Source organism: Schistocerca gregaria, chromosome 6 (assembly GCF_023897955.1).
Source record: "Schistocerca gregaria isolate iqSchGreg1 chromosome 6, iqSchGreg1.2, whole genome shotgun sequence".
Classification (NCBI taxonomy): Eukaryota; Metazoa; Arthropoda; class Insecta; order Orthoptera; family Acrididae; genus Schistocerca; species Schistocerca gregaria.
The window spans coordinates 477346288-477373946 of NC_064925.1; the positions used below are offsets into that span (position 1 = coordinate 477346288).

Consider the following 27659-nt stretch of genomic DNA (forward strand, 5'->3'; position numbering starts at 1 on the left):
TTAGCAAACGGATCATTATACACCTGGGTGCCTGTTATAGGAATCTGGATACTTTTACGACAACGTCACTGCTGTGATAAAAAGAAGACTTTCTGGCATTGGTGATACCAGGTTCACACTTTTAGTGATTTTTTTTAAAAATATGCCATCTGCCTGTGTAGTTTTAGAAGTGGCCATACAATTCATTTTTGAATGCATAATTGTTATGCTCTCTTTTGGAGGTCAACAAGGGCGTTAAATCAATTGAATCTTGCACTAATGTGCCATCCCTATGCATCAAACATTACCATTTGAATGCTATACAGGCCGTAATCACAATGCCAATCAGGCAAAATCGCCACAATTATTGAGCCAATCATCCCACTGCCACACCAGGTTGAAGGTACATATTTGGTAAAGCACCGTGTTCTGCTACATGAAGTCCATAAGCTGTCTGTTGGACAAACTGATCCGACAGGAATTTTGACCCTTCAAAGACTTTTTTAAAGGACCGTACACATGATATGCTCTTGGGGAGCCAACAGGTACTATATGGTGGGTGACCAAGTGTCCATCTTTAGTCTCCCAGTTGAGACTTGCCTTTCACAGTAACTAGCATATTGTGTCGAATCACGACCCGCATGGCACTTGGCGCACCATTCCACAACAGTAGTGTTTGACCAACATGCTGCCCCATACACCTTCTTCATTATCTGATGGATGTTAAATGGTGTTTGTCCTTCAGCAGGCAAGAAAGCAATAACAGCATGTTGGTCCACTTTGGATGCACTTAGTAATATCACTGTTGTTTGCATTTCGCATTTACCACGTGCACACATGAAAACAAGAATGCCCTAGATTGCCAGAAGTTTCCCCGAAGTGAATTTCCCTGGTTTCCAGATAAGTTTTAGCATTTTTCACTGACAAATTTTGAGATCAAGGATAAGTAAAGACTTAATTTGGAAACAAATAATAAAAATAAAAAAGTGTAAGGACTTCTGTGTTTAAGAATGTGTTATTAATCCTCTAGTTTTGAATGAACAGCAAGTTGTGCCCTTTACAGGATTTATAATCTGAAGGGTAAGTAAACAGCTAAGTTGAGTCAATTAAAGTCATTTTTAGATGAATTTCTGTTTTTATTAACTTTGCAGTCACAGCAACCCCATAATTGCTGACCCTAAATCAGAAAATTTGAGACAGAACATTTTATTCAAGAATTTTTCTTCTGTTACTGTTAGCTTCATTTTCTAGTTTTTTATTCCACTTTTAAATACACAGATGGTGAACATTACATTGTAAAACACTCACATAAAGGGCTACAAAAATGTCAGTCTTCTTCAATCTCAAAGCAAATATTGACACACATCTGTATGCCTAAGATGTATGCTTAAAAACACAAATTTATCAAAGCACAGAATTAAAGTATGTACAGAAAATTTTACTCGGCTAAAATTGTTTTTCCATATAATAGCTGTGACAGTGACATATTAAGAAATCATAATTTAAAAGAAACTTATGGCAGAACCCAGTATTTAATTACAATTAATCACTCCAAAATCTCATACACCATGTTGAATACTTTGACTTTAAGGTATTCATATTAAGACCATGTGATAATGCTTTCAAAGATAAAACATATTTTCTGTGGAATCAAACATTTTAACATATGTGATGGTATGAAATCATCATACAAACTGTTTGAATCCCAGTGCAAGAACTTGTTATCAACAGAAAACTATACAAGAGATTAAAATCAATAACAAATTTGAAGTTTGCCAAAACTGGTTTTATATCTGAAGCATAGACAATCTTACGATTAAATGAAATCCCCAACATAAGTTTTGCCTTTTCATTAGGTGTTACAATATGTGAAACTTGAGTAATTTTCAGCACATTAGGTGACACTATTAGTCCTTATAAGTAAAATTCACACAAATTTTAAGCTGTGAAAAAACGCACTGCATGTGTAAAATGCACAAGGGATTCAGGCATCATATTCAGTTTTAAATGATAGAGAGTGTATTTACACAGCCCCAGTCCCAATAATTACCAGCAGTCCCAATAATTGCCATCTGGGGTGGTAGCAAACTGAATAATTACACACAAGTGCTAAAGTAATCTAACAAGAAACGCATAAAAATAACAACAGCACATTTCTTGACCCTTTGTATACAAGAGTTATCACATATTTCATTAGATAAAGGCATCGGAAATTAAAATTTCTACTTGAATTAACTTTCAGCCAACACTGAATGCTACTTGTCCAACATCATATACAATGTATCTGAAAAGTTATTAAGAAAGAAAATAAGAATTTTTAACAACAATTAAAAATCATAACTACAGTAGACGTCCTTTTAGCACATCACTGGAAATGGCAATTCACCGGTGCATTAACAATATTGAGTTACTACTATCTCGTTTTTAAATTTTGTCTCAAACCATATAAGTAATTTTTCACCGTCAGGTGGCTTGTGGAGTATGGATGTAGATGGGCTGAAGACAAATATTGCAGCAAAGACGACACCAAAAACTCTTCTTTATTTCTTTCGACAGAGGATTCACTGCTGCATAGAACACGCAACTGAATTTGGAAAAGTAAGGTAGCTATTGACAGACTTCAGTAACGATGTGGGTAATGAAAGAGGTTTATCCCGATAATGGTTGTGAGGATCCTTCACAACTGATGGAAATGGAGTAACAAATATTTTAAGATACATGGCTTGAAATACTTTTTAGCATCAGTTTACATCGCACTAATTTCTTTATTAATTTTCTTTTCTTTATGTGCAGTCTATGTATGAAACATAAACTGCCTGGCAATATTTCCCTGAATTAGCATAGACTGTAATGGACCGTCTGTTACGGTCAAGATTCTGGCACTGAATACTACAAGGGGGTTCGGAAAAAAATGGACACAAACCAGAGCGTATGACAAGCCTGGCGAACGAAAAATAAAAATGTACACAGAGGTCTTTTCAGTCACCTTTTTCACTAGATTTCATGCTTTGGTAACACTTTCATCCTACCATACAAGATTTATGAACTTTCCTGGCAAGATAATGCATCAGACCAGACAAACATAAAAGAAATATAGAAAATATTAACATTAAAGTTTAAGAAATAAGAACAGTACTGAAGTACATTTAGTGACTGCCAAATAGCAATACTCTGAATTCTGTCAAACATAGATTTCAAATTGAACTATGGAAAATCCAGGATGGAATGTAACAATACTATGAAATGGAAAGTTCCTACTCACCATATAGCAGTTAGTCTGAGTCACAGATAGGCACAATATAAAGACTCTCACAATTAAAGCTTTCAGCCATTAAGGCCTTCGTCAACAATAGGCGACACAGGCAGACACAGATACACGCCATGAGTGAGGAGGAGGCTGGAGGAGGGAGGGGGAGGGATACTATGGTAGTATGGTGGCGGTGGCGGACAGTGAAGTGCTGCAGATTAGATAGAAGGCGGGGGACAGGTGGGGAGGGGGAAATTAGCGAAAAAGGAGAGAAATAAAAAGACTGGTCGTGATGGTGGAATGACAACTGTGTAGTGTCGGAATGGGAACAGGGAAGGGGCTGGATGGGTGAGGACAGTGACTAACGAAGGTTGAGGCCAGGAGAGTTACGGGAACATAGGATGTATTGCTGGGAAAGTTATCACCTGCGCAATTCCGAAAAGCTGGCGTTGGTGGCAGGTCCTGCAAGAGTGTGGAAAAGGTGTCCTCACCTTCGATCCAGATAGCAAGGATGCCATCAATGAATCTGAATCAGGCGAGGGGTTTAGGATGGATTCCTCTCAATGGCCCATGAATAGATTGGCACAGGATGGTGCCATGCGGGTGCCCATTGTCGTACCCCAGACTTGTTTGTAGGTAATGCCTTTCCAGGAGAAATAATTGTCAGTGAAGATATAGTTGGTCATGAAGACTAGGCAGGAGGTTGTCCATTTGGAATTCGTCAAGCACTGGGAACTGCAAGAATTACCTGGTGGAAGGACTCAGTCAGCTGTCAGACACTCCAGCCTACACACCTTGCCACAGTGACCCCATTCCAAAAATCCAGCAAGATCGCCAGTAACTGCTCAAGTCTTTAGGCCCATCCCAAAATGTCTCGTCGGATTCCATCTGTCTACTCACCCCTACCACTCCCAGCACGCCTACCTTCTACATGCCTCCTAAAGTCCATAAGCCTAACCACCCAAGACGCCCCATTGTGGCTGGTTACTGTGCCCCCACTGAGAGAATCTTTGCTCTCATAGACCAACACCTATTAGCCGGATCCTACCCTCCTACATAAAAGATACCATTTCTTCCACAGGCTCCCACAGTTCCTGTTCCTCTACCACACAGTACTCTGCTCATCACTATTGATGCCACCTCCCTTTACACTAACATTCCTAATGCCCATGGCCTTACCGCTAATGAACACTGTTTCCCAACACCCGACTGTGTCCCAACCAACAACCTCCTTTCTACTCACCATGACCAACTATATGATCACCAACAATTATTTCTTCTTCGAAGGCATAACCTACAAACAAATCTGGGGTACAGCTATGGGCACGTGCAAGGCACTATCCTATGCCGACCTATTCATGGGCCATGAAGAGGAAGCCATCCTAAACTCCTCACCTGGTTCAGATCCATTGCTGACATCTTTGCTATCTGGATTGAAGGTGAGGACACCATAGCCACATTCCTCCAGAACCCCAACAGGTTCTCCCCCACTTGCTTCACCTGGTCCTACTCAACTCGACAAGCCACCTTCCTATATGTTGACCTCCACCTCCAAGATGGCTACGTCAGTACCTCCGTTCATATCAAACCTACTAACAACCTGCACTTCGACAGCTGCCACCTGTTCCATACCAAGAAGTTCCTTCTGTACAGCCTAGCCACCTGTATTCGTCGCACCTGCAGTGACAAGCAATCCTCCTCTAAATATGCCGGCGGTCTCACTGAAGCCTTCACTGACCATAATTATCCTCCCAACCTTGAACAAAAACAAATCTCCCGTGCCTTATCCATCCAGTCTCCCACCACCTCCCCAAGTATCAGCATATAGCCACAGAGGAGCATCCTACTTTTAACTCAGTACCACCCAGGCCTGGAGCAAGTTAATTAAAGTCTTCACCAGGGTTTCGATTGCCTCTCATTGTGCCCCGAAATGAGAAATGTCCTGCCCACTATACTTCGCATCCTCCCACAATAGTATTCTGCCGGCCACCGAACCTATACAATATACTTGTCCACCCGTATACAACCCATGCTCCCAACCTCTCACCGCATGCCTCATACCCCTGTAATAGACCTAGATGCAAGACTTGTCCCATGACCTAGATGCAAGACTTGTCCCATACATCCTCTCATCACCATCTACAACAGTCCGGTCACTAACATCAGCTATCCCATCAAAGGCAGGGCTACCTGTGAAACCAGCCATGTGGACTACAAGCTAAGATGCAACCACTATGCTGCATTTTATGTAGTCATGACAACCAACAATCTGGCTGTCCGCATGAATGGCCACCGACAAACAACAGCCAAGAAACAAGTGGACCACCCTGTTGCTAAACATGCTCCCAAACATTATATCCTTCATTTCAATGACTGCTTCACAGCCTGTGCTATATGGCTCCTTCCCTCCAACTCCAGCTTTTCTAAATTGCACAGGTGGGAACTTTGCCCTGGTCTCAACCTTCGTTTGTCACTGTCCTCGCCTATCCAGCTCCTTCCCTGTTCCCATTCCAGCACTACACAGCCGTCATCCCACCATCAACACCCAGTCTTTTTATTTATTTCTCTCTTTTTCCGCTACTTCCCCCTCCCCGCTGCCATCCGTCTAATTTCAGCACTTTTCTGTCCACCATCCCCACCATACTACCCCTCCCCCTCCGTGCCACCACTCCCATCATCCACCAGTGCTGCTTCTCACAGTGTGGTTTCAATTGCCTGAGACAGCAGCTGTTTGTGCATGATGCATTTACATGAGTGTTTGTGTATGGATGGCCGAAAACTTTTGAGTCTTTTTGTTGTGTCTATCTGCAACTCAGCATCTCTGCGGTATCGTGAGTCGCAACTTTCCTTTTCATAACATTGATACAATTCAAACTGCATAGATACAAAATCTACTCTCCAAGTGGCCCCACAACACAAAAAAAACCAGTTGTAATTTGCAAGCTGTCAGAGGTCTAGGAAAGTCACCCACAACTGCGAGCCAGGGGAGACTTAACATACAGGATCAGAACGAAAGAAGACCTCTCCAGTCGTTTTCCTTCATCCCTCTTCCTTCCCCCTTAACCCTTCTGCCTGAAGAAGCCACTAGCTCCAAAAGCTTGCCAACTACAACTGTCTTATGTGTGTGTTCTGCCACCGCTTAGTGGTTTTTTTATCTGTGAAGTTGAATAATTTTGTCAATAATTTATTGTTTTGGTGTTATGCAATTCAATTCAAATCAATCAATGGTAACAAGTCAATACTCCTTTGTAAAAGAAGTGATCTCTTCATCAGTTCCACTCTGTACCTTGACCCTTTTAGCCTCCAGTTCTTTAACTTGCTTGATGATGGACCTTGTCTGTCGAGCTCTCTCTGCTGCTTCATCTTCTTTAAAGGCTCACCATGCCAATCTTGATCATTGCGAATCTTGGCGACACTGTCAGTTTATTTCATGCCATCATATATTTGACATATGGCTAACGATGACTTGGTTTCTTGGTTGACTATCATAGTCTCTTTACTAACAGAAAAACCTTGCTCTACAAAGGCTTGACCATGGCTCAGAATGAAAATCTTCTGAAGAAAAGAAAAGAAAGCTATACAATTATCTCCAAAAGTGATCGATTCTAGTCACAGTCCTCCTGTAGTTTGCACAGATATCAAAAAATACCTCGTTACCAAGGAGTTTCTCTACTTTATCACAGTCATTAGCATTTATCCAATTCTGTGAAAAGAATCTCCTCAAGGCATTTAAGATTCTAGCCTTGGTAGTTCTTGGGCTGCTATATATCACACTGGATCACAAATTCTTATGTACCTACAATTGTGCACTTCAAATTGTGACTTTAGGAGGAGGTTTGAGCATATTTTGATCAGAAGTCACTGCACTCAGTCCTAAAAGTTAAAATCTTTTTGGCAGGCACTTACTTTCCTGAACTCAGACCGTACAGCACAACATAAGTCCATGTCTATTGCAGGAATAAGATCACCTTTATTATCAAGTTTCATGTCACACACTGATTTCGCAATAGATAATGCGTAAGTCTTAACAACATCGCATCAGCCAGCAGAGATGACAAAGCATTGCACAGGAAAGGTGTCATGGGGGGCCAAGCATTGGAATTACCTCTAAAAGAACGTGATCAGCCCCAACACAAAGCTAAAAGAAAGATATTTTAGCCATTTTAGCCAGCAGCAGAGGATCTTTGATGTGCTTCAACATCATTTGGCAGCTGTAAGTATCTATTTTTACCTTGTGCTCCTTTACTTTGTATGCATAAGTCTTTAGAAAGGGGATATTTTTACACCGAGTCTGTCACATCCTCATTTTCCAGCCAGTGCACAAAGCAAAACTTTTTAGGGAAGGATGGATTTTTGGGTTTATTAAGCCTTTTTATAATCAGCTCTACTTGCAGGTACATTCTTCAACACATTATAAACTGATCTAGGAAAGGTACAGCGCCCCAATTAGGCTGCATTCTTGAAACACTGATGAACTGTATGAAGACCACGAGATCCCATATCAATAAAGTTGACATGTTCCCATGAATACTCTTCAGATCAATCGATAAATCCTTCAAGAATGCCCAGTTGACAAGAGGTTCATCCACTAATACTCTATGGATTTGTTAAGATTCAGATCAGAAGTTTTTATCTTAAAATGATCCAACATATCAGCAGTAATGGTATAGCCAAAAATATTGAATTTCAACTTGTTTGTTAACTTTGTGCTAACATCTGAGAGCAGTATCAACTTGCTGCAACTCAGTCACGTTGTTAAGGTTCTCATCAAATAACATTGCAAAAGGAACAAGCCCTTGTCAATCTTTGAGAATATTTTTCCTAAAGAGCAAAGCTAACCCATGAACAATATTGTATGATGTCTTGGTCCACCCAAGCTGCAAATTACTAGCTACATTATAATCAGAGAAGATGACCGGAAACAAAGCAGTCTGCTTCCCTGTGGTACAAAAGGACACACGATTTTTGACAGCCTGGAAAATCCATATTATTTCTGCCCTTGTTACATCATTCTGAATCAGATACTTTGAAATATGACTGTTAGCGGTGCAGCATTAATGGCAGTGCTGGAGGTCACAATACAAATTTTAGCTGACTCAGCGTCAGTGGATGTGGTGGAGACAACGTCGGACTGCAATAGCTGCGAGGTCAACAAACCTACCATCAACTGCGAGCTCCCCTATTCACCAGTCATACAAGCTTATCAAGGAAGCATCTTCATTATGGCCAGTAATATCACCAGACAACAGGGATCAGTAACTAGAAGTATCAGTGCCCTCAAAACAACTGAATATCAAAATAAGACACAGATATGACCCTTGTGATACTACATATCAGCCAATCTTTGAAATCCAAAAAGCGGGAGATGCAATTTACAAAAAATCAGGAGGTACGAATGATCAAAAATCGCAGCTCATTATCACTATAGCCCAAAAACAGCTGATGTCTTTTCCTGTGATGTCAATAAGCTACATAATGGCTACAAAAATACAAATAAAAACACTGGAACTAACCAAAGTGGCAATCCCATGCCCTTTATCTAGTTCAACTGTGGTACTAAGAAGGGAAGTAGGGATATTTTTTGACCATTTCTCCTATGATTGGGACATATTTTGTTCATGCACAGCGCTCTCTCTCTCTCTTAACATTTTCTCGGTGATTTGGAACATCACTTTTTCCACCATGTGATATACAAATGTCACATCAGCAAAGAAAAGATATCTGTAAGTTGCAAAAAGTGGTAGTTGACCAAAAATAAAAAAAAAATGTGTGGTCATCCACACGAGTACTAAAATGAGTCTGTCAAATTTCAGTTAGAAGATAAACCGCACAAATTCTTAGGCTGCCAATTCAACTGAATACCCAGAAAATAAAAACAGGAACAACTTTAATTGGATAGGCCACATAGGTAATGTGGGAGAAGGAGAAACGAAGCCTGCAATTTGTTAGCAGAACACTTAGAAGATTCAGCAAATCCATTAAACAGACTGCCTACACACACTTATCCAACTTCTGCTGGAGTACTGCTGCAAGGTATGGGACACTGCCATCTAAAATTGATTGAGAACATTGAGAAAGTACAAAGAAGTGCAGCTCATTTTTTATAATCACAATATAGGGGGGGGGGGGGGGGGGGGGGGGAAGAGAGTGTCACGGAAATGATACACGAGTTGGGGTGGCAAAAAAGGGGTTTTTGTTGCGATGAGAGCTATTGAAATCTCAATCATCTATTTTCTCCTCTGAATGCAGGAATATTTTGTTAACCCCCACCTATACAGGGAGACAGTATCATGATAAAATAAATCAAGAGTGTGAATGGAAAGGTTTCGGTGTTCATTTTTTCTGTGTGCTATTCGAGGTGGAACAGTAAATGATCTGAAAATGGTATGATGAACCCCTTGTCAGGCCCTCAAGTGTGAACTGCAGGCTAACAATTTAGATAAAGATTATAAAATGCAAACAACAGATCTTTTCTCGGTGTAATAAGGCTCAGAAATTGTTGCAATATTGCTCCAAGAAACCAGAACAAAAATGTTTGAGGTCGGCCAACGTTAAAATGCTTTAAATGTGAACATTTTACATCAGGCTTTACTGTGAGTATTATTGACATTAAATGAAACAACAAGTTTACTGTTACCAGTCACAGTTTATCTAAATGACACATTTCAAAGGTTTAAACCTCTCTATCATCAGGGGGATTTACATTTAAGAGAGAGAGAGAGAGAGAGAGAGAGAGAGAGAGAGAGAGAGAGAGAGAGAGAGAGAATTTTTTGGAGAAACTTGTAGCACTGTGTAGTGCAGAAACAAAAAATTAAACTTATATTTAACAGTATACATAATATAAGTAAAAGAGTATCTCCAGTGGGGTCACAGGTTCCTTTCATTGTCTTAACACATCACATGCATACTGTCATATTTTGTAAACAAATATGGTGCATGGAAACTACTGGGTGCAAGGATCGTATAGCAGAGAAAACATTATCACAAAGAATAAACATTGTAACAAGATTATTACCGCATAAATTTTAAAGGACCTCCAGTTATATTCACATACAACCCATGTAAGTGACCACATGATATGATAGCACAATGGCAAAAAATGCAAGGGAACCCTCAGCTTGATTCACTTTTAAAGATTCCGTTATGGTTTTGACTGATATTTTTCTTTAGTGTGCTGCAGCTGTCTTTTTTTTCCTGTCACTATGGCTTATATGTCAGCATAAGGTACAAACAACATACAACAAAACTTGCTAGATGCTCTTGTGTCGTCACCAAAAATTCTTTCTTACCAGTTTACAAATTTACTACCGCACAGCAATTCAGCACAACATTTCTGGGCTTACTGTGTCTTTACTTTACCCATGTTTAGTGCTAAAACAATGTCTAGTAATGTAAAAAATACCACATTAACACTAGCATGATATATATGTACACTGCAAGCAGCTGCAGATTTATTAATACCAGAATGCATAACAATACAGGAATGATGACAGACTACCGTATATTACAAATGTTTAGGTGATAAAAATTCAAGAACTAATAGATGTTAATAAATTAAATAGTGTTATTTTCTGCAAGATGAATGGATAAAGTGATTTTACTGTAAAACCACCACAATATTTTTAAAACCTACTATAATTCTCACTAGTCACTAGACAGATACCAAAACCACTAACTTGGCAGCAATGGCACAGTGACAACACACAAATGCAAGTCCAAACAGAGCACAAAACTGAGCAAGTATACATTCTACAAAATGTGCAGGAAAGAGCACAGAGTACACGTTGCACATGACTATCTTGCCACTAGCCAAGCAACTGCTGACAAGAGGCGAGGAGGCATGAGTGATGGTTTGTTTGGACGTGATTCTCAGAGACTGTAGATGCAGTGGCCGGAGATGGTGGGCATATGTGCACGAATTGTGTGTGACTGATTGTGTGATGTTTGTGTGTGCTCTCGTCTTCTGACAGAGGCTATGGCCGGATATTTAGCTGTGAGAGTGTGAACGTCTTTTCTACATGCCTGTCTGCAGCTGGGTGATCATCTTTACGGTGAGTTGCTACCTGTCCTCATTAACAAGTCTCTCAGTATTAGCACAAGTTATCTGTTGCAAGGACTGATCACCACAGAAACAAACTCTGATAAGCACATCGATTAAAAAAGACTAATAAGCAAAGGACTTTCTACAATTAGCCAAAAACAAAACTGATGGGTTTTTCAGAACAACTGTCTTAGGGTTTATGATCCAGGGTGTACACGTGGACACACACACACACACACACACACACACACACACACACACACACACACACACACACACACACACACAAAAACGATTTCCCGGTTAAAAACCCACTTCTCCCGGATGAAATAACGTATAAAGCAGGTGAAAACACATCAATGTTAAGCAACAGTATACTTTCCCTCGGAGCCGTAAAACCTATCAGTAGTTTGAATCGTAAAGGTGTTATACCGGCATAGGACATCCCGGCACTTTAGGAAAGAAAATCTAGAAAAACAATGTGTCTGGAAAGAAGTTTGATGCGAGACAATATGCACAGTTTATTTTCGTACAGCGAAGTGTATATAAATACAAATTCCACAAATTACAGCACGGTAGCTTCCTGAGCTCTAAAATAGAGATTGCGTTGAGCGATGCGCTTTTGCCAGACACTCATAGCTCATGTCACGTGATCTCGCCAGCGAATGACCACAGTTATTCAGAGCACAAGGCCTACGAGAAAGACAGGCTGCGGCGTGTACTTTATGAAGGTAGGCCAAGCTCTCTCAACTTAGCAAAGTGTGTTTCTACACCGGTTAACTGATACGCAGATGTGTATGTACGAAGGAGAATTGCATCGTCTATTGGTATCCACTAATATGGAGTCTTACCTTTGTTAGTCATACAATCATAGGAAGTCTGTAGGCCTACTAATAGGACCAAATTTGGCAATTAAAATCATGCCAAAATGATTTTCAGTTGCGTAAGGCACCACATCTTCAATGAATGAGGAACTGTTACGAAAAAGAGACTAAATGCTATAACCAAGTGCTTATACCATTTCTATCAAGAATTGATTTTAAATTTTGTTGTACGAATAGTAATCAGTAATTCTTCATAATAACGGATTCCAGTACAAGATGAAATTTTCATTAGTGTGCATGCAAGTTGACAGATTTAGAAATGCATTTTACCCACTGAGTTAAGCGAACGAGTGGGCTCATGGCTGTTCTTTGTAATGTACACGACATGCCAGTCTTTCTCATGGGCCTCGTTCAGAGTATAAGACATGTTATGTAATCAACCACTAGCAGCATCATTGTTAAGTAGCGCGACCATACGATGACGAAAGTTTAATGGTTAATGGTTTGTAAGTACAGTATAACTTCACGAAAAGCTGGAATTTCACATATAATATTGGCCATTAACAATGGTTTGCTGTTTTTTCTTGGACGGCATGGTTAGGCAGGAACCTAAGAATGCTTCGGAAACTAAACTGCGGTATTTGATGTATTTCTTACTTCTCCTTCCGTATTACGCAAACACACACTTCAAATGCCGGATTGAATCAAACATCTTTCCAAAACGCGTTTTTTTTGCTGGATTTAGTTTCCTAAAGAGCTTGGAAGTATAAAGCCCATATCCTTTCCATAAGCCATTCTCCAGTAACACAATTTATGTAGTTTTTATTTCGTGATCATGGCTGCAGCGATTTAGGAGAACCTTTACAAAGTAAAGTTCTTACTTAGCCGTAGTCTGTGTCCTGTTTTCTCAAAGAGTGATGCAACAACTTTTACATTGCTTTTTTCTAAACTCCGAATATACTGTACAACATTTAAACACCCAATGACGTAAGGCTGTGAGCACGCACAGCAAGGTCTAGGGATCTTTGAAAGCATTCTGTGTTCTGCCTGACTGGGACTGGAGTGGCAATGAAGGACAGGATGGATTAGGAGCAGTCACCATGGTGTCAGCTCGTCAACGCAAAGCGATCCAGTGACTGGATGAACTGGGAAGAGAGATTGCTGCGAGCTGAGATGGTGAGGTGTGGCGACCAAGGCAGCAATCAATCACACGAAAGACGAGCCATCGCTTTCAGTAGCTAACATCGTTACACGCCGGCTCAAAATCCCAATACCGTGAAACGCCATAACACAGTCGCTGTTACCATGATTAAATACAAATACAACAATTGCCGTTTATACATCCAATGCTAAAAAATATAGCTTGGCATACGTAACGTAAAAAAAGTCGAGACAGTATTATAGGAAAATACTGGCTGGCAGGGAAATGGTAAACAATAACATTATTTAAGTTGGTCAATAATTAAAGAAGGAAAGTCTGGAGAAAGAGTCTTGAAAAACGAGTTATCGAAACGAGTAGCTTGTTCTTCAGATAATCACAGACTACCATGTAGCTAGCACATACGGTTTCTTTTTCCTCTGTCTTTACAACAAACATTCAAAGATATGGAAGCAGTTACTAAGAGCGCATTCCGCAACATCTACGTTCTCCAGCCATCGGATCACACAAAACTTCAAGGGCAACCGTTCTGATTCTGTGGTCCAAATATACAGAGCAACTCTGGCATGGAAATCCTTAAATAGGTTTCGCAAGGCATGTACAAACTGAATTATCATCCAGAGTGTTTCCTTTACTGCGGGCTTTATTAGTAGAAAAATACGGAGAGGGGGCTTGCAAGTATGTCAAAGAACAGCAAGAAACATAATGTAAAGACAACAATAACAGCTGAAGAGCTGTTTATTATGTTTCTAGGCACGGACAGATACATAAAAAGCAACATTATCGATATACTGGATTTCAAAAACCATATTTTTAACTTAAGCGGGTAAATCATTCCTCTACAAGTAAATCAACATGAACGGAGAGAGAGAGAGAGAGAGAGAGAGAGAGAGAGAGAGAGAGAGAGAGAGAGAGAGAGAAGCCTCATGGTAAGGAATAAGCTAGAAAGAAAGGGTGGGGAAGCGTTCAGAACTTTGAGCGCTGTGGCCTTAATATCTTTCGTTTTTATAACTGAGGTGCTGTACTGTACATGTAAAATTAGCTAGAAACTTAACAGATTACTGAAGTAAGACTGGTTGATAAGTCTTGCCATTCATAGTTTCTTAAAGGGTCAACAAACACAGCGCTACTTATAATTTCGTAATTTATGCTGGTTGTTGCTTGGCAGAGACAGTGTTGTCAAACGTGCATGGCTCACTTTTCAAATCACACAGTCTGTCAGTAGTCAGTGTGCTCGGGAACACCTGTTGAATTCAGTTCTGCGCACGTGTGGGGCATAGTTTTATTAACTGACAAGGTGGGTAACACTCACTGTGTCTTATTTCACTATGTGTAAAAACGAGGCGCAGCTTTATTTACATCCATCGCTCCTCTTTCTTCAATAAAGGTTACCCAACAATTACTGCGACTACGCCATGTCGATTGGCTTTCAGGATAGCTGGCTTTCAGATCCAGCATTCAAGGACTGGTTGGTGAAAGTACCCACACCTTTATAGTGCTAAATGTGGTTTATGTCCAGGGACCCTCATTAACATCCGTACTATGGGAAGATTGGCTCTTACAATTCACATGACAAAATCCAAGAAGCACGTCGCGAAGACAGCTGCCATGAGAAGCACAGCAAGTTTGTACATCTACACCCGAGCGGCAGCGACCACTTCAGCCCACCAGACAGATTCTGCTCCCACTACCACATCTGTGGATTCAGCTGGGTCAACAACAGTGCTGTTGGCACCTCCGCAGAAGTACGTCACTGCAATGTCAAAACCCGGGGATAAACTGAGAGGAATTGATCGGATTACAATAAAGGACGAAGTAACAAAAGCGGAAATATTTAGGTGTCTGGAGTGCATCGTTTCACACAAGTCACTGCGTAGTTCTGTGAACGGTGTGCTACTTTTCCCCGCAATATTCCCCGACAGTGAAGTGGCCAAGAGCACGCATCTACAAAAGGACAAAATTGGTTACTGACTAGTTCCTTTCTTTGAGTCTGAAATTAAAGCGGACAACATAAACGCATCACGAATTATTGTTTTGACGAATCCTTGAATGAGGTGTGCAAAACAATCCAGATGGACATTTTAGTGCATGATTGGGGGGGGGGGGGGGGGGGAGAGAGAGAGAGAGAGAGAGAGAGAGAGAGAGAGAGAGAGAGAGAGAGAGAGAGAGAGAGAGAGAGAGAGAGAGAAAAAAAATCTTGCGTGCATCCGTTACTTTGCATTCGCTTTTCTAGGCAGTTCAACGGCAGCTAAGCTACTCGAGTCCTTCAAGAAAAACATGAAAGCAATGAAAAAACTTTTACAAGTATCGATGGACAGCCCTAATGTCAACCTCACGTTCTTAAGGTAACTTAAAAAATGTTTGAAAGAAATCGAAGGGGTAGACACCGTTTTATTGGAAATTGGAACATGTGGGCTTCACGTTCACAACATCAAGGATTCTTTGTGAACAAAGAGTGCCTCTTCGAGAATATCAGGGAACAATCTGTAGTGAGCACAAGACTGGTGTATGACGCAGTCAAGACACACGGCGGAGCGCAATGAGTGCTTATAACAAAGTCCCTTATACACTCTGTAAGAAACCCACGAGATCGATATGCTGAAGACCTCAAAAATAGAAATGACGAGTTATTCAGGAAAAAAGATCATGACTAAAAGGAAGATTGTTGACACAGAAATAAGACAGCTTAAGGAGAAGAAGGCAAAACTTGAGGGGACCATTCAAAATGCTCTGATAGAGCGAGAATCTATTACAGAACGAATCAATGCTCTCGCACACAGCTCCAAGTTAGATTCTCCAAAGTCAATTCCTAAATTACAGTATTTGTTGTTAAACATGGTACTTACTTCTAAATTATTTGTTGTATTGTCTAATAATAATTAAAATGTTTCTTTAATAAAATGTTTTTAAAACAAGTGAATATGATAGCATTCTTTATTTTAAACTGCTAACTCCCAAAAATGTTTAAATATACATTTCAAACAATACCTTTTGCGATTCAAAAAATTGAAAAATAAACCAAATTTAAGAAATTAAATATTAAAATAAAAACAAGAGGTAAAAATTTAGCAACACAAAAATCCGAAAAGAAAAGACTATAAAAATGCACAAAATATTTTACAGAAAAAATCTCTTATTATTCTAAAGCAAACGAAAGTAACTGAAGGTCTTTTAACAATGATTAAACTGCAAGATTTTGTATTTACGTCCTTGCTGAAAGCAAATTTTAGAGCAGGGAATATAGTAGGTGCATTTGATACAGGTTTTCACTCTAAAACTGGACTAATTTCGTACGAGTGCAATGTACGGATGTCCTGCTACCTGTCGCCTGACTGGTGCTGCCTTCTGTTGTCTATTTATAGGTTTAGTTAGAAAGAAGCAGTAGTGAACATTAGAGCTGTTTGGAGACAGAGACAATTCACCGGCAAAAAAGTAGAAAAGAAGCGTACTGCTTTTGCTCCACATGCCAGAACACGTCGTCTTTTATATACTATAGAAAAGTCTAAGTGTTCTGGCATGAAGAGACTTGTGACATTGCTCAACAACATATATGCACCTTTTTTTTTAGGTCAATTATACTTTTTGCCATTGATTGCATAATTTATCTATGAAAGAACAACATTAAATATAAAAACTAACTTGGAGGTCAGTATTTTTGTAGCGTGTGTTACACTATGCCATATCAAACACAAATGTGCCAGTAAATTTTTAAATAGTGGCATAATGACTTATCTTCTGGGCCAGAAATTTTTCCAAATGGCTAATCCTCAAGTGTTACATTTTTAATGAGAGTTATAGCACCCTGTGATTTAAGAAATTCACTGCACATTCTCACACGTAAAATAATTCATCCTGTGTGGAAATTTACTTTGAAAGTAACACTTCTCAAGACACTATTCATAATATTTTCCAGTGATCTGTTAGAAACGTGATGTCACACACATCAAATGCACATTATTTGTTATGAACGTACTGCATAATATTCAACCTAAAGCCTTTGACACTTTTCGGTGTAGGTAAACTTGTGTGTGCACTGTGTAAATGACCCATTTTCTACGCAACTAAAGTTTTATTTTGGTGTTATTCTCTGTGTTATGTTTCATTGCTGCAGTATTATTCAGCAGTATTGGGCTAAAGTTCTTTGTCAACATATCAGTTCTTACACGTCAAACCTAAAAAAATTTAACGAAAAACTAAAACAATTGAAAATCCCGAAATTCTAAAAAATTCCCGGGTTCTTCCCGGATCTCCCGGGCCGTATACACCCTTTGATCAGAAGTAAAAAACTAGGAGCAATAATGGAATAATTGGGAAGTGGGAGAAAAAGCTGAAAATCTGGAGTCTACCGCCTCAATCAGGAGAGTTGGCTGGTATGTACCATCAGGGTTGTTAATAGATGGGTACATCTGGTTTCAGAATGCACGTTCAATGAAAAAGGATTAATGAAATAAACCCCCTAGTCTAAAGAGGAAGCAGAAAGCATAAAACTATCGGAAAAGCACGATGTTGAGGCATACCTTGCCGATCCTCCCTCTTCGCTGAAAAACCAGTGGCAAGTTTCCATAATGGAAGCCAAAGGTTACATCAAGCTGCACAAGGGTATGTCAGGAAGGCCACAGACTACTGGTCACTTTTCAGCGCCACTCTGTTGGTGAGATTTCCCAACTCACCTGCGATTACTGTTCTCCTCACTTAGGTTTTAATGCATTATTGGAATAACCCTTTCAATGGACTAACACACATCACTAAAATGGCAAGGTGAAAAAACAATGCAGCCATTGAAAATAAAATCATCTTAAGGTCAGTGAGATCATGTGCAGGCTTTAAGAGTCTATCAGTATTATGAAAAGTGTAGTTGCTACTCACCGTATAGCTGAGATACAGAGCAGAGTTGCAGATAGGCACAACAAAGAGACTGTTGGGAAGTGAGTTTTCGGGCAACAAAGCCTTTGTTGAACCCCCCCCCCCCCCACCCACACTCACACCTGAAGCTAGACACTGTGTGTGTGTGTGTGTGTGTGTGTGTGTGTGTGTGTGTGTGTGTGTGTGTGTGTGGAGGGGGTGGGGGGGGGGTGGGGGGGGGGGGGTGTCAACAAAGGCCTTGTTGATTGCAAGCACACTTTCCAACAGTCTTTTGTGGTGCCTATCTGCGACTCGGCATCTCTGCTTATACAGTGAGTAGTAACTACCCTTTTCATAATATTGTTCTATTCATGCTGGATTTTTCACCGTTTTCTTTTGTCTTTAAGAGTCTATGCATCACTTAACACTCTTCGCACTTCATTTGCCGCAGACTGACGAAAAAGAAATGTCCGTTGTATTCTTAACTGCTCCGACTGCCTTCGAGTGCTTAGCTCCTTCCCCATGGTTGAGAGTGAAAGACTTTCTGTATACTGTGCAATACGCCTGGAGTTCTGACATCTTGTGGGCCCTGATGTCCTCAAACCTCCAACCATTCAGCATTGAATTTCGCACTGGTTGGTTTCACCTTGATATACTACTAGAACACTGTGAGAGGTGTCACATGATTGAAGGTAGAAAATTGTTTGTTGACAACACTTCGGCAAAAATCAAAAGCTGGTGCACCTTCGAAGGCAAGATACCACGCAAAAAACGGATTTTCCTGATGAGCCACTGATATTTCCGTCAGATTCTTTGATACACACAGTCTCTGGCTGTGTGTTTGCAGAGGCCTGACATCGAGACTGTACTCACAGAATGCACGGATAGAATATTCACAGCGTCCCTCTGGCCTCATAAAAAGTCCGAGTTATCGGAACAAGATTTTGGTAAATGGTAACACAGAAATATATAAGTATGTTTCTACACGATAAGCTTGTTGAATTTTTTATCTACCACATTATATGAGTAACTGTAGACTTGCGTAATGGAATGAAGAGCATTTTTTTAAGTCTCTGATAGCAGCTGAAATGAGAATTAGTGTGACTTTGTAACAAGGGACGTTCAGTAATTACATATTTGTTCTTATATCAAAGATGTGATTTTTCATAAACTTTTGACCTGAACTGACCACATTTCCTCATTTAATGAACCACTGTTTCAGGATTCTGTCACAACTGCATGTGCATTAGGATGTTAGCAAGGTGACATCACAAACTCCACTTTGTTTCGCCAAAGGAAGTAAATTTTAACAAGGAAACAAGAGAAATGTAGCTATTACTCAAAATTCGCCACTTGTGTTTGAATGGTTTTCAAGATACAGCATGTTCTAGTTGATACAAATACAAGAAAGGGGCTGAACCAATGACAGTATCGAAAAACATACAATTGTGCTGAGAAATACCTTGCTTATGGAAACGCTCACATGAACATTAAACAAACAATAATATAAAACAGAGCGTACAAAGAGATGACAGAAAAATTTCTTGACAGTATTCCAACTGTGGACCACAGTGTTGTTATAAAAACTAAGACACAAAATTTAAAAGGAAGTTTCATCAGGGGGGAGGGGGAGGGACATTTAAGTGACCATACTGTACGTAGCTGCTTTATAATAACTCAAGGTATTTTAAAGCCATCTTTGTAGCTACAGTGCAAGAAACAATAGTGCAAAACGAGGAAAAACTCTAAAAACTTCCAAGCAGATGGCGTTTTCTGACAAGAGCAAAAATCTTAAGTACTAACATCAACATATTTTATGACAAAATGTTCTTAGATGGAGAAAGTAAGCCAAATGGTGTGTGTGTGTGTGTGTGTGTGTGTGTGTGTGTGTGTGTGTTTCCATTTAGACCAGTTGTTTATTTCAATAAAAACTAAACACAATTGTGGACAAAAGTATGCATCTCCTTGGATATGAAAGAAAGATTTAAAACACCTTCACCCATTTCAGAAATAACGTCAGAAAAAGTAGCCCTCTTGAAAGAAGTGTATAAGGTAGGGAAGATTAATATAAACCAACACTATATATGACTACCAATAAGTGTTGGTTCTACTATGCTTGTTATTGTTGGTTATAACCCAATGTGTTATATCTATTGTTTTACACATATTGAGTGCTTTTTCTTTTGAGAAAAAATACAAGTATATAGCGCACAGACTGCCATTGATTCCCACAGTTTTCTTCTTATTGTTCATACTTCCTAATATATAAACTACTTTTGATGTGACAATATGTACTAGAATAAATAAAATGTCTATAAAACACCACACTGTGCAACGTACTTGTGGTGGGAAAGTAGCAATTCCTGAGGTTCATGGATAACCCATAAAAATCAGCCGCATTATGACATGCACAAATAGGCACGGCCTGCAGATGAATTGGTGAAGCTAGATCCGATGGGCAGGGCCTATGCATTAGTGGGGTACAATGGGCTTCAGACTGGCAGGCCCGATCCGTTGAGGGATAACAGCAGAAATCACCTGTGATTTTGTCCCGGCGAAGAAATCCACTTGTATGGCATGTCACAGACAGAATGTTGATGAAATGAGACTGTGGTAATCAATCCATGCAACAGATAAATTGTGCTAATACTGTGAGACTCAATTATAATGAGGACTGGAAGCAACTCCTTGTAAAGATTATCACTGAGCAGCAGACAGGCATTTAGAAAATATATTCACACTCTCACAGCTAAATATCTGGCCGTGGCCTCTGTCAAAAGACGAGAGCACACACAGACATCACGCAATCAATCACACACAACTAGTGCACATATGCCCGCTGTCTCCAGCCACTGCACTTGCACTCTCTGAGAATCAGGTCCAAATAAACCATCACTCACACCTCCTTGCCTCTCGTCAGCAGCTGCTAGGCTAGTGCCAAGAAATGATGGCAGCACTGACTACAAGCTGAGAGAGTGGTGTGAAGAAGAGGAGCATCAAAATGGTGGAGTAGAGAAGTGGCAAATGTACTCAGCTGCACCTGGCCAGCAGCAATGCATGACATCACAGTAAACTAATCATTTCACCTACTGAGACAAAAGATTCTTTTTAATTTCCCTGACACATTTGAAATTCCCTGATTTCCAGAACATGGAGCAACCTGATGACATACTAATCCCTTGCCTACATATTGGTGCTTGTATACTGGCATCAGAGTCACACCACATTAGGCTGCAGCAATGCCCTAAAATGGAAACTTTTTGATTGTCCCTTATGTTATACTCAAAACCCCTTATAAACTGTTTGGCATTTTCTAGTTTTTTATTCTAAGAAAAGGAAAGTATGCAGAATCACTCCATACAGGACCATAGAATGATAAGTAAAACAACTACCAAGCTTATTTAACTGTCCCAATGCATTTAATTTTTATTTTTTATCTTGACACCACAGTGTGATGGTACCACAAGGCTCTTTTTTGGCCCTAAAATATTGGGAAGGTATTTTCATTTTGATTTATTTTTCTTCCGGTTGCTGAGTGCTCAGTCTTAATTAATCCTAATACCTTTCTTCTGTAATGAGGCAAGGTATCCATCTGGTACACCTACAGTTGTGTATTTACACCTCTACTTAGCACACTGGAAGTAGAACACACAAATCTGATCATCTCACAAGTTTTGCACTTATCCAATGTTCGTTTCTTTGGTAATGTGATGGAAATGCACTGTTGGAAATATAATTGTGTATCACCTACTTCACAGATATGCTTTTATCTATGTCAAATAGACATCTGAGGTCTATCAAAGTGACTGCATAACATCTTACTCATTTCTTCTGCATCCGCTTGCTGTTCACAATTCGGTATAAATTTTTCCAATGCTTATCTCTTCCTCAATTTCCTTGTTTGTTTCCCTTCTCTACTTTGCAACTTCTGGTTAATTTCATCCCTATGTAATCTATTATCTGTGTGTATATGGTGGCCACTGAGGATTTTTCTTTTTTCGTCTCCCGCAAACTTCAACTGACATGAACATGGGTGTAACTGCTGACTTTAAGAACTATAGTGATGTACGAGGTGAAATATGATGACAAAAATAATGAAGCTATCCTTACACAGGCTGAAATTCACAAATTGCTCCTTCTTCATGACACCAAAGTTTGCTGCACATTCCTAGGCTCTATGGCAGAGAGATGTCCGGAGATATTGTCATGTAACAGTATTTTAAATCAACAGACTCACTGTGGTTCCCACTGATTATATATCAGCTCTATCCAACAACATGCCTCAATATGACCAGTGACAAACAATTACACTCAGAAAAGCAGGTGCGTCTTAATTCTCTACCATGTTGAATACCATTAGTAAGACAGCAGTTTCCTGCTAACTGCGAATGACTGTAAACATTTCCAGTGCCAAGAAGATATAGGCTATGCAAAAAGTGCACTATGGCCGTGATGAAATACTAGTCATCCATATCATCTCCTTATAATTTTACAGTCTTCGAGTGAATGCGCCTTTTCAACATTTTATTCAATCAACAGAAAAATGTTATGCCTGGCTTAAAATGTTGAAGTGATATATGATGCTTACAAATACATTAATTTCAAACAAAAAATTACATCGTTGAAATTATTATTTTCCTTTTAAAAGTAAATAAAAATGCACATTAAATAATTATGCTCATGAAGCAAAATTACATAGCATTACTTTTAGTTTTATAGAGTCATGTCAAATTGTTCTGAGACAAGTGTTTGCAAACGTTAACCTTGGATAGTCATGCCATATGTTTTTGTTGAATATGTAAAATTTATGTTTTTAATTTACTGTGAAGTCTTGAGAATCGCAACATCAAAATCACAAGAGAGAAAAGGGTGACATTTTGCAATTAACTGCTCAATGTATAAAGCTGGTTTCTTGTTCTAATATAATCAGACCCCATTATCCTAATCCTATTCTGAAACATGACATACTTTGCAGATTCTAAATGAACAGCAACATCATTATTTGCAATCTACAGGAGAATGTGTACTGTCATTGTGACCTATTAAGGGCCAGTAACAGCCATCAGCATAAACACTCAGAATGCCCTGATGCCATAAAAACGAATTTCCAATATTCAGACAAATAATTTACCCATTTTGGTAGCACTGCCTATAGTCCTTGGCGTACGGAACGTGATTGACAGGCCATCTTGGCTGATGATTTGGCCTGGGTACATGGTTGGCACTGACATGACGAGGATATTGTGATGAACTCCTGAGAGGAGGCACACGGCTGTTAGGATTCATCTGTGAACAATGATAAAATTAATCACTATAATGGAAATATTCTACTATTAATTAGATTATCTGTTGTACCACTATATGAATAATAGTAATTGTAACAGTAGTAGTAACTAAGTCGAAATTCCACTTGTTGTGCTACACAAAAACATCAAACTTTGCCTTGAAGGCTGCCAAATGTCGCAGCAATTATTTACCATTCGTCGTCGTATATAACAATTATATTAGCCATCGTTAGAGAAAGTATCACTGAAATTGTACCAGATCTATGTCCAGTTGTAGTTCAAAATTTCTCACAAAAACCTAACAAAAACATCGATTGTTACAGACGCAAGCTTTTCCGATTTTCGTCACGCTAGCAAGTGTAAAGTGACATTAAATGGACATGAGGGGGAATCTATAATTCATCTACCCCCATTGGTAAGTAATGCTCCAGCAGGAACAAATTTAAAACCTATGCAATTAAAGACAGTAAAAAACTACACTGGAGCATGCAATTATTATATATAGAATGCCTACCGGAGAAAAGGCTTCCTGCCTAGGACTGCAGCCTGTTGTCTAGTGAACAATTAAGTACTGTACCAACAGTTTCTTGTATTAACATTACCCGAGGATGTCACCTTTGCTGCAGCGTATGATTAACTTTAGTTTTCATTAGGCATAGCAGTTTCTGGCAGTGGAGAAATTCTGACGATTGTTCAGAACCTTTAACTGTAATTATTTTGTCTGCAAGTTCTTGCAACCTTAAAACGCGTATGATGCGAGAAAGATCAGTCGTCACTACGTGGCATCTCGTACAAATATTCCCCGAAAGTTAGCACTGCATCCGTCCTCCGTATCTGCGCATACATAACGCATAGACGAGGGGGGCCAAGTCAGGCATGCAGTGCGCTATCGACCAGGAGCGGGGCTGGCGGTCGGAGGGGGACTGCTCTCGCCCGCACATGTATACGTCGGTTTATGGTATCGCAGCACACGCTAACGTCGAGGTGGCATTCCAACCCAGGCGCGTAGTCCGCCAACGAATCTCACTGCAACACACACACACATACATACGCTGATCGTTTAAGTTATGAGGTTGTGTTTTCGGAGAATAATACCTACGAGTGACTTAACAACACGCAAGGAATTTAAATTGCGTCCTTAGACATCATCTCATTTCCAATGTGGTGTTTACGAAACTAAGCGCACCCTTTTCCTTTATATCCTGGGAGCATGAAACAGTAAAGACTGAGAATTGCGGCTTTTCATTATGGTCACGAGTTGCCAGACGAATGTATTGCACAATTGTGCGCTATACTTTCATTCCTCGCGATTTTATAAAATAGCTTCATACATATTTTTAAAATTAAATACAAGTCAGCTAAACGTGACAGTATTCCAAGGACGTACCTTACTGATATCAGAAGCAATAATGCTGCTGAGAGAAGTTTGGGCATTGTTAGGAAGATATTCGTTTAAAAATAGTGACGTGATATCTTTAAATTGAAGCAGAACTACACTGGACTATTTGACAATACACCCAGTAAGTTTTCTTGGGCTGTTCATACTATTTAAGAGGCGGGACAATATAATTTTGGGATCTGAATAGTTAACCGAAATACGGTCGGACAAAAGTATGGTGTATGTGCCTATACAGCCGACAAACTGCGGATAGGAGAGGCTACTGTGGATGTGAATCATTTTCTCACCATACAATGGATAAATTTAAGTCAAGCTTTCATAATTCGCAGGAAAAATTTGCAACCAAATTGTCTCTGTTCTTTGCAATGTTTGTAAGTGCTATTAGAGACCTATTTTGCACCGCCACGACCTCTGCAGAATGCAGGGTTGCCTTGAATGCAACAAGACTAATCTAAACCTCGCAACAGAATGGCGGCTGCGTAGAGTGGAAGGGGAGACTTTAGTTTCGTGTTAAGCAAAACAATCTAAAAACTTATGAAATGAAGCCTGTGCACCATCCATCACGATTTGAAGAATCAAGACGGCACGAGCACCAAAGCTTAAACCACGGTACACTGTAACCACGTGTAAACGTGGCCGAAATCATTGACACATTTGTGATCCTGTAAAGACACTTCCACGCGCTTTCAGAAATAACTAAACACACTGTCAATCACTTACTACCAACGATCAGTATACATGCGAAGTATCCGGAGATGAAAATCGTGCCACAAAGGAGGACAAGATGTCAGTACATACCACTCACAAGGAAGTATTAATTTGGGCCTAAACACGCTGAAAACACAGAAAGTGTGTATACACATTACAGTCTTGAGATGGAAACCGTTTCCTTTCGTTCGACAAGAATAGTCTGTTATAGATTTATTATAAGAACATGTAACAATGAATTTAATAATGATCTCTATCGTTTTGTTGACTAGGAGTGGACAAGGAATGGCACTATAATTCTCTTAGGCACGTTCTGATCCAATTCCTGACGATTGGGAAAAGCACGTTTATAACTGTCTACAACTTGAAAGGAAGCGATTACTTTGGAAATTATTTTTCTAATTTTTATGGTCGGTCCTAAGAAACATGGATGCAATGGGTACTACATTTCTAAGAGTAGCATGTAGTAACTTCATGCAAATTTGCCGCTGCATTTCCCTTATTTGCACACTTTGACCAAGTGCCACGGCCTAAATATAAAATAAATAATTATTATTCACATTTTTTAACATAACATGTTTTAAATGGTACTAAAGAGTATAAAATGATTTCTCCTAGCTCCATTTGGATTTTTAACATCCACACAGATACTCCTGACAATTTGTGCTTGTCAGTTTTAAATAGCTATGACAATACTTGTATGATTTATAATGGAAAAACATTAGATTTATGCAATATATAACTGATGCATGAATAGTTCTCCTCTTAACTATTATCTATTGCACGACTCCCAGTGCCCATGTACACTGCCTGCGCCTCCTACTAACTGCAATTTTGGACTTTTCATTTTGTAACCATCCAATTTAAGTGACTCTGACAATTCAAACATCACCCAAACACTGGGAGACCATATATATTTAATGACCCAATGTTAGTTATATGTATACACCTGAGGACATGATTAAATCTCCATGAGACCAATCATGTATGATCCTGTAATGAACTATTAACAGTTAATGCGGCTACCAGAAGTTTTTTAGAAGACTTTAATAATTAAATAAAAATTAAATGTTGCTATTATGTAACTAAGCTGTGGATGCCCAAACCATAAAATCATATGGTATAATGTGTAAAGGGTTGGCAGATGGGCAGGATGAGTAACATGGTGAATAGATGGTAGTTGGCTTCCAGGTGATTAAGGAAAGGGAGAGGAAGTGAGCGAAGGATGGTGGGTATGTAACAGTAGAAAACATGCATGAATGACACGGGTGCCTGTAAGTGATGACTGTAATGCATGAATAAGTCTAGAGAAGGTCTTTATCAAGCAGTGGGTGTCCACTGGCTGACAATGAAATGGCCAGATGGGAAAATTTACTCGGTACATCATGTTCAGATGGAATGAAAGTTCAAAATAACTTCTTTCACTCGGCAACAAACCACCACCACCATTTAAGACTGATTACGCCTTTCAGCGTTCAGTCTGGAGCATAGTCCCCTTATAAAATTCCCCCATGATCCCTTATTCAGTGCTAACATTGATGCCTCTTCTGATGTTAAGCTTATTACTTCAAAATCATTAAATCATTCCTAACCGAATCCAGATACCTTCTCCTTGGTCTACCCCGACTCCTCCTACCCTCTACTGCTGAACCCATGAGTCTCTTGGGTAACCTTGCTTCTCCCATGCGTATACCATCACCGCACCATCTAAGCCTGTTCGCCCTGACTGCAACATCTACAGAATTCATTCCCAGTTTTTCTTTGATTTCCTTATTGTGGACACCCTCCTGCCGTTGTTCCCATCTACTACTACCTGCAATCATTCTAGCTACTTTCATATCTGTAACCTCAACCTTGTTAATAAGGTAACCTGAATCCATCCAGCTTTCGCTCCCATACAACAAAGTTGGTTGAAAGACTGAACAGTGCACATAACTTCAGTCTTGGTACTGACTTCCTTCTTGCAGAAGAGAGTAGATCGTAGCTGAACGCTCACTGCATTAGCTTTGCTACACCTTGCTTCCAGTTCTTTCACTATGTTGCCATCCTGTGAGAATATGCATCCTAAGTACTTTAAACCGTCCACCTGTTCTAACTTTGTTCCTCCTATTTGGCACTCAATCTGTTTATATCTCTTTCCCACTGACATTACTTTCGTTTTGGAGATGCTAATCT

General features: G+C 39.6%; 1 protein-coding gene across 10 annotated transcripts in view; it reads right to left on the reverse strand.

Annotated features, from left to right (window-relative positions):
- Window positions 1-27659, reverse strand: part of LOC126279054 (RING finger protein 44-like) — a 102873-nt gene that overhangs the window by 60535 nt on the left and 14679 nt on the right. For 6 of the 10 annotated variants that reach the window (XM_049979471.1, XM_049979477.1, XM_049979479.1 and 3 more), the window contains exon 2: window positions 23224-23378. In XM_049979471.1, coding sequence (XP_049835428.1) covers window positions 23224-23378 — 155 coding nt within the window. Of the gene's footprint in view, window positions 1-23223; window positions 23379-23891; window positions 24404-24476; window positions 24769-27659 lie in introns of those variants that run through there. The other 4 variants (XM_049979480.1, XM_049979476.1, XM_049979481.1 and 1 more) reach the window with 4 other exon arrangements.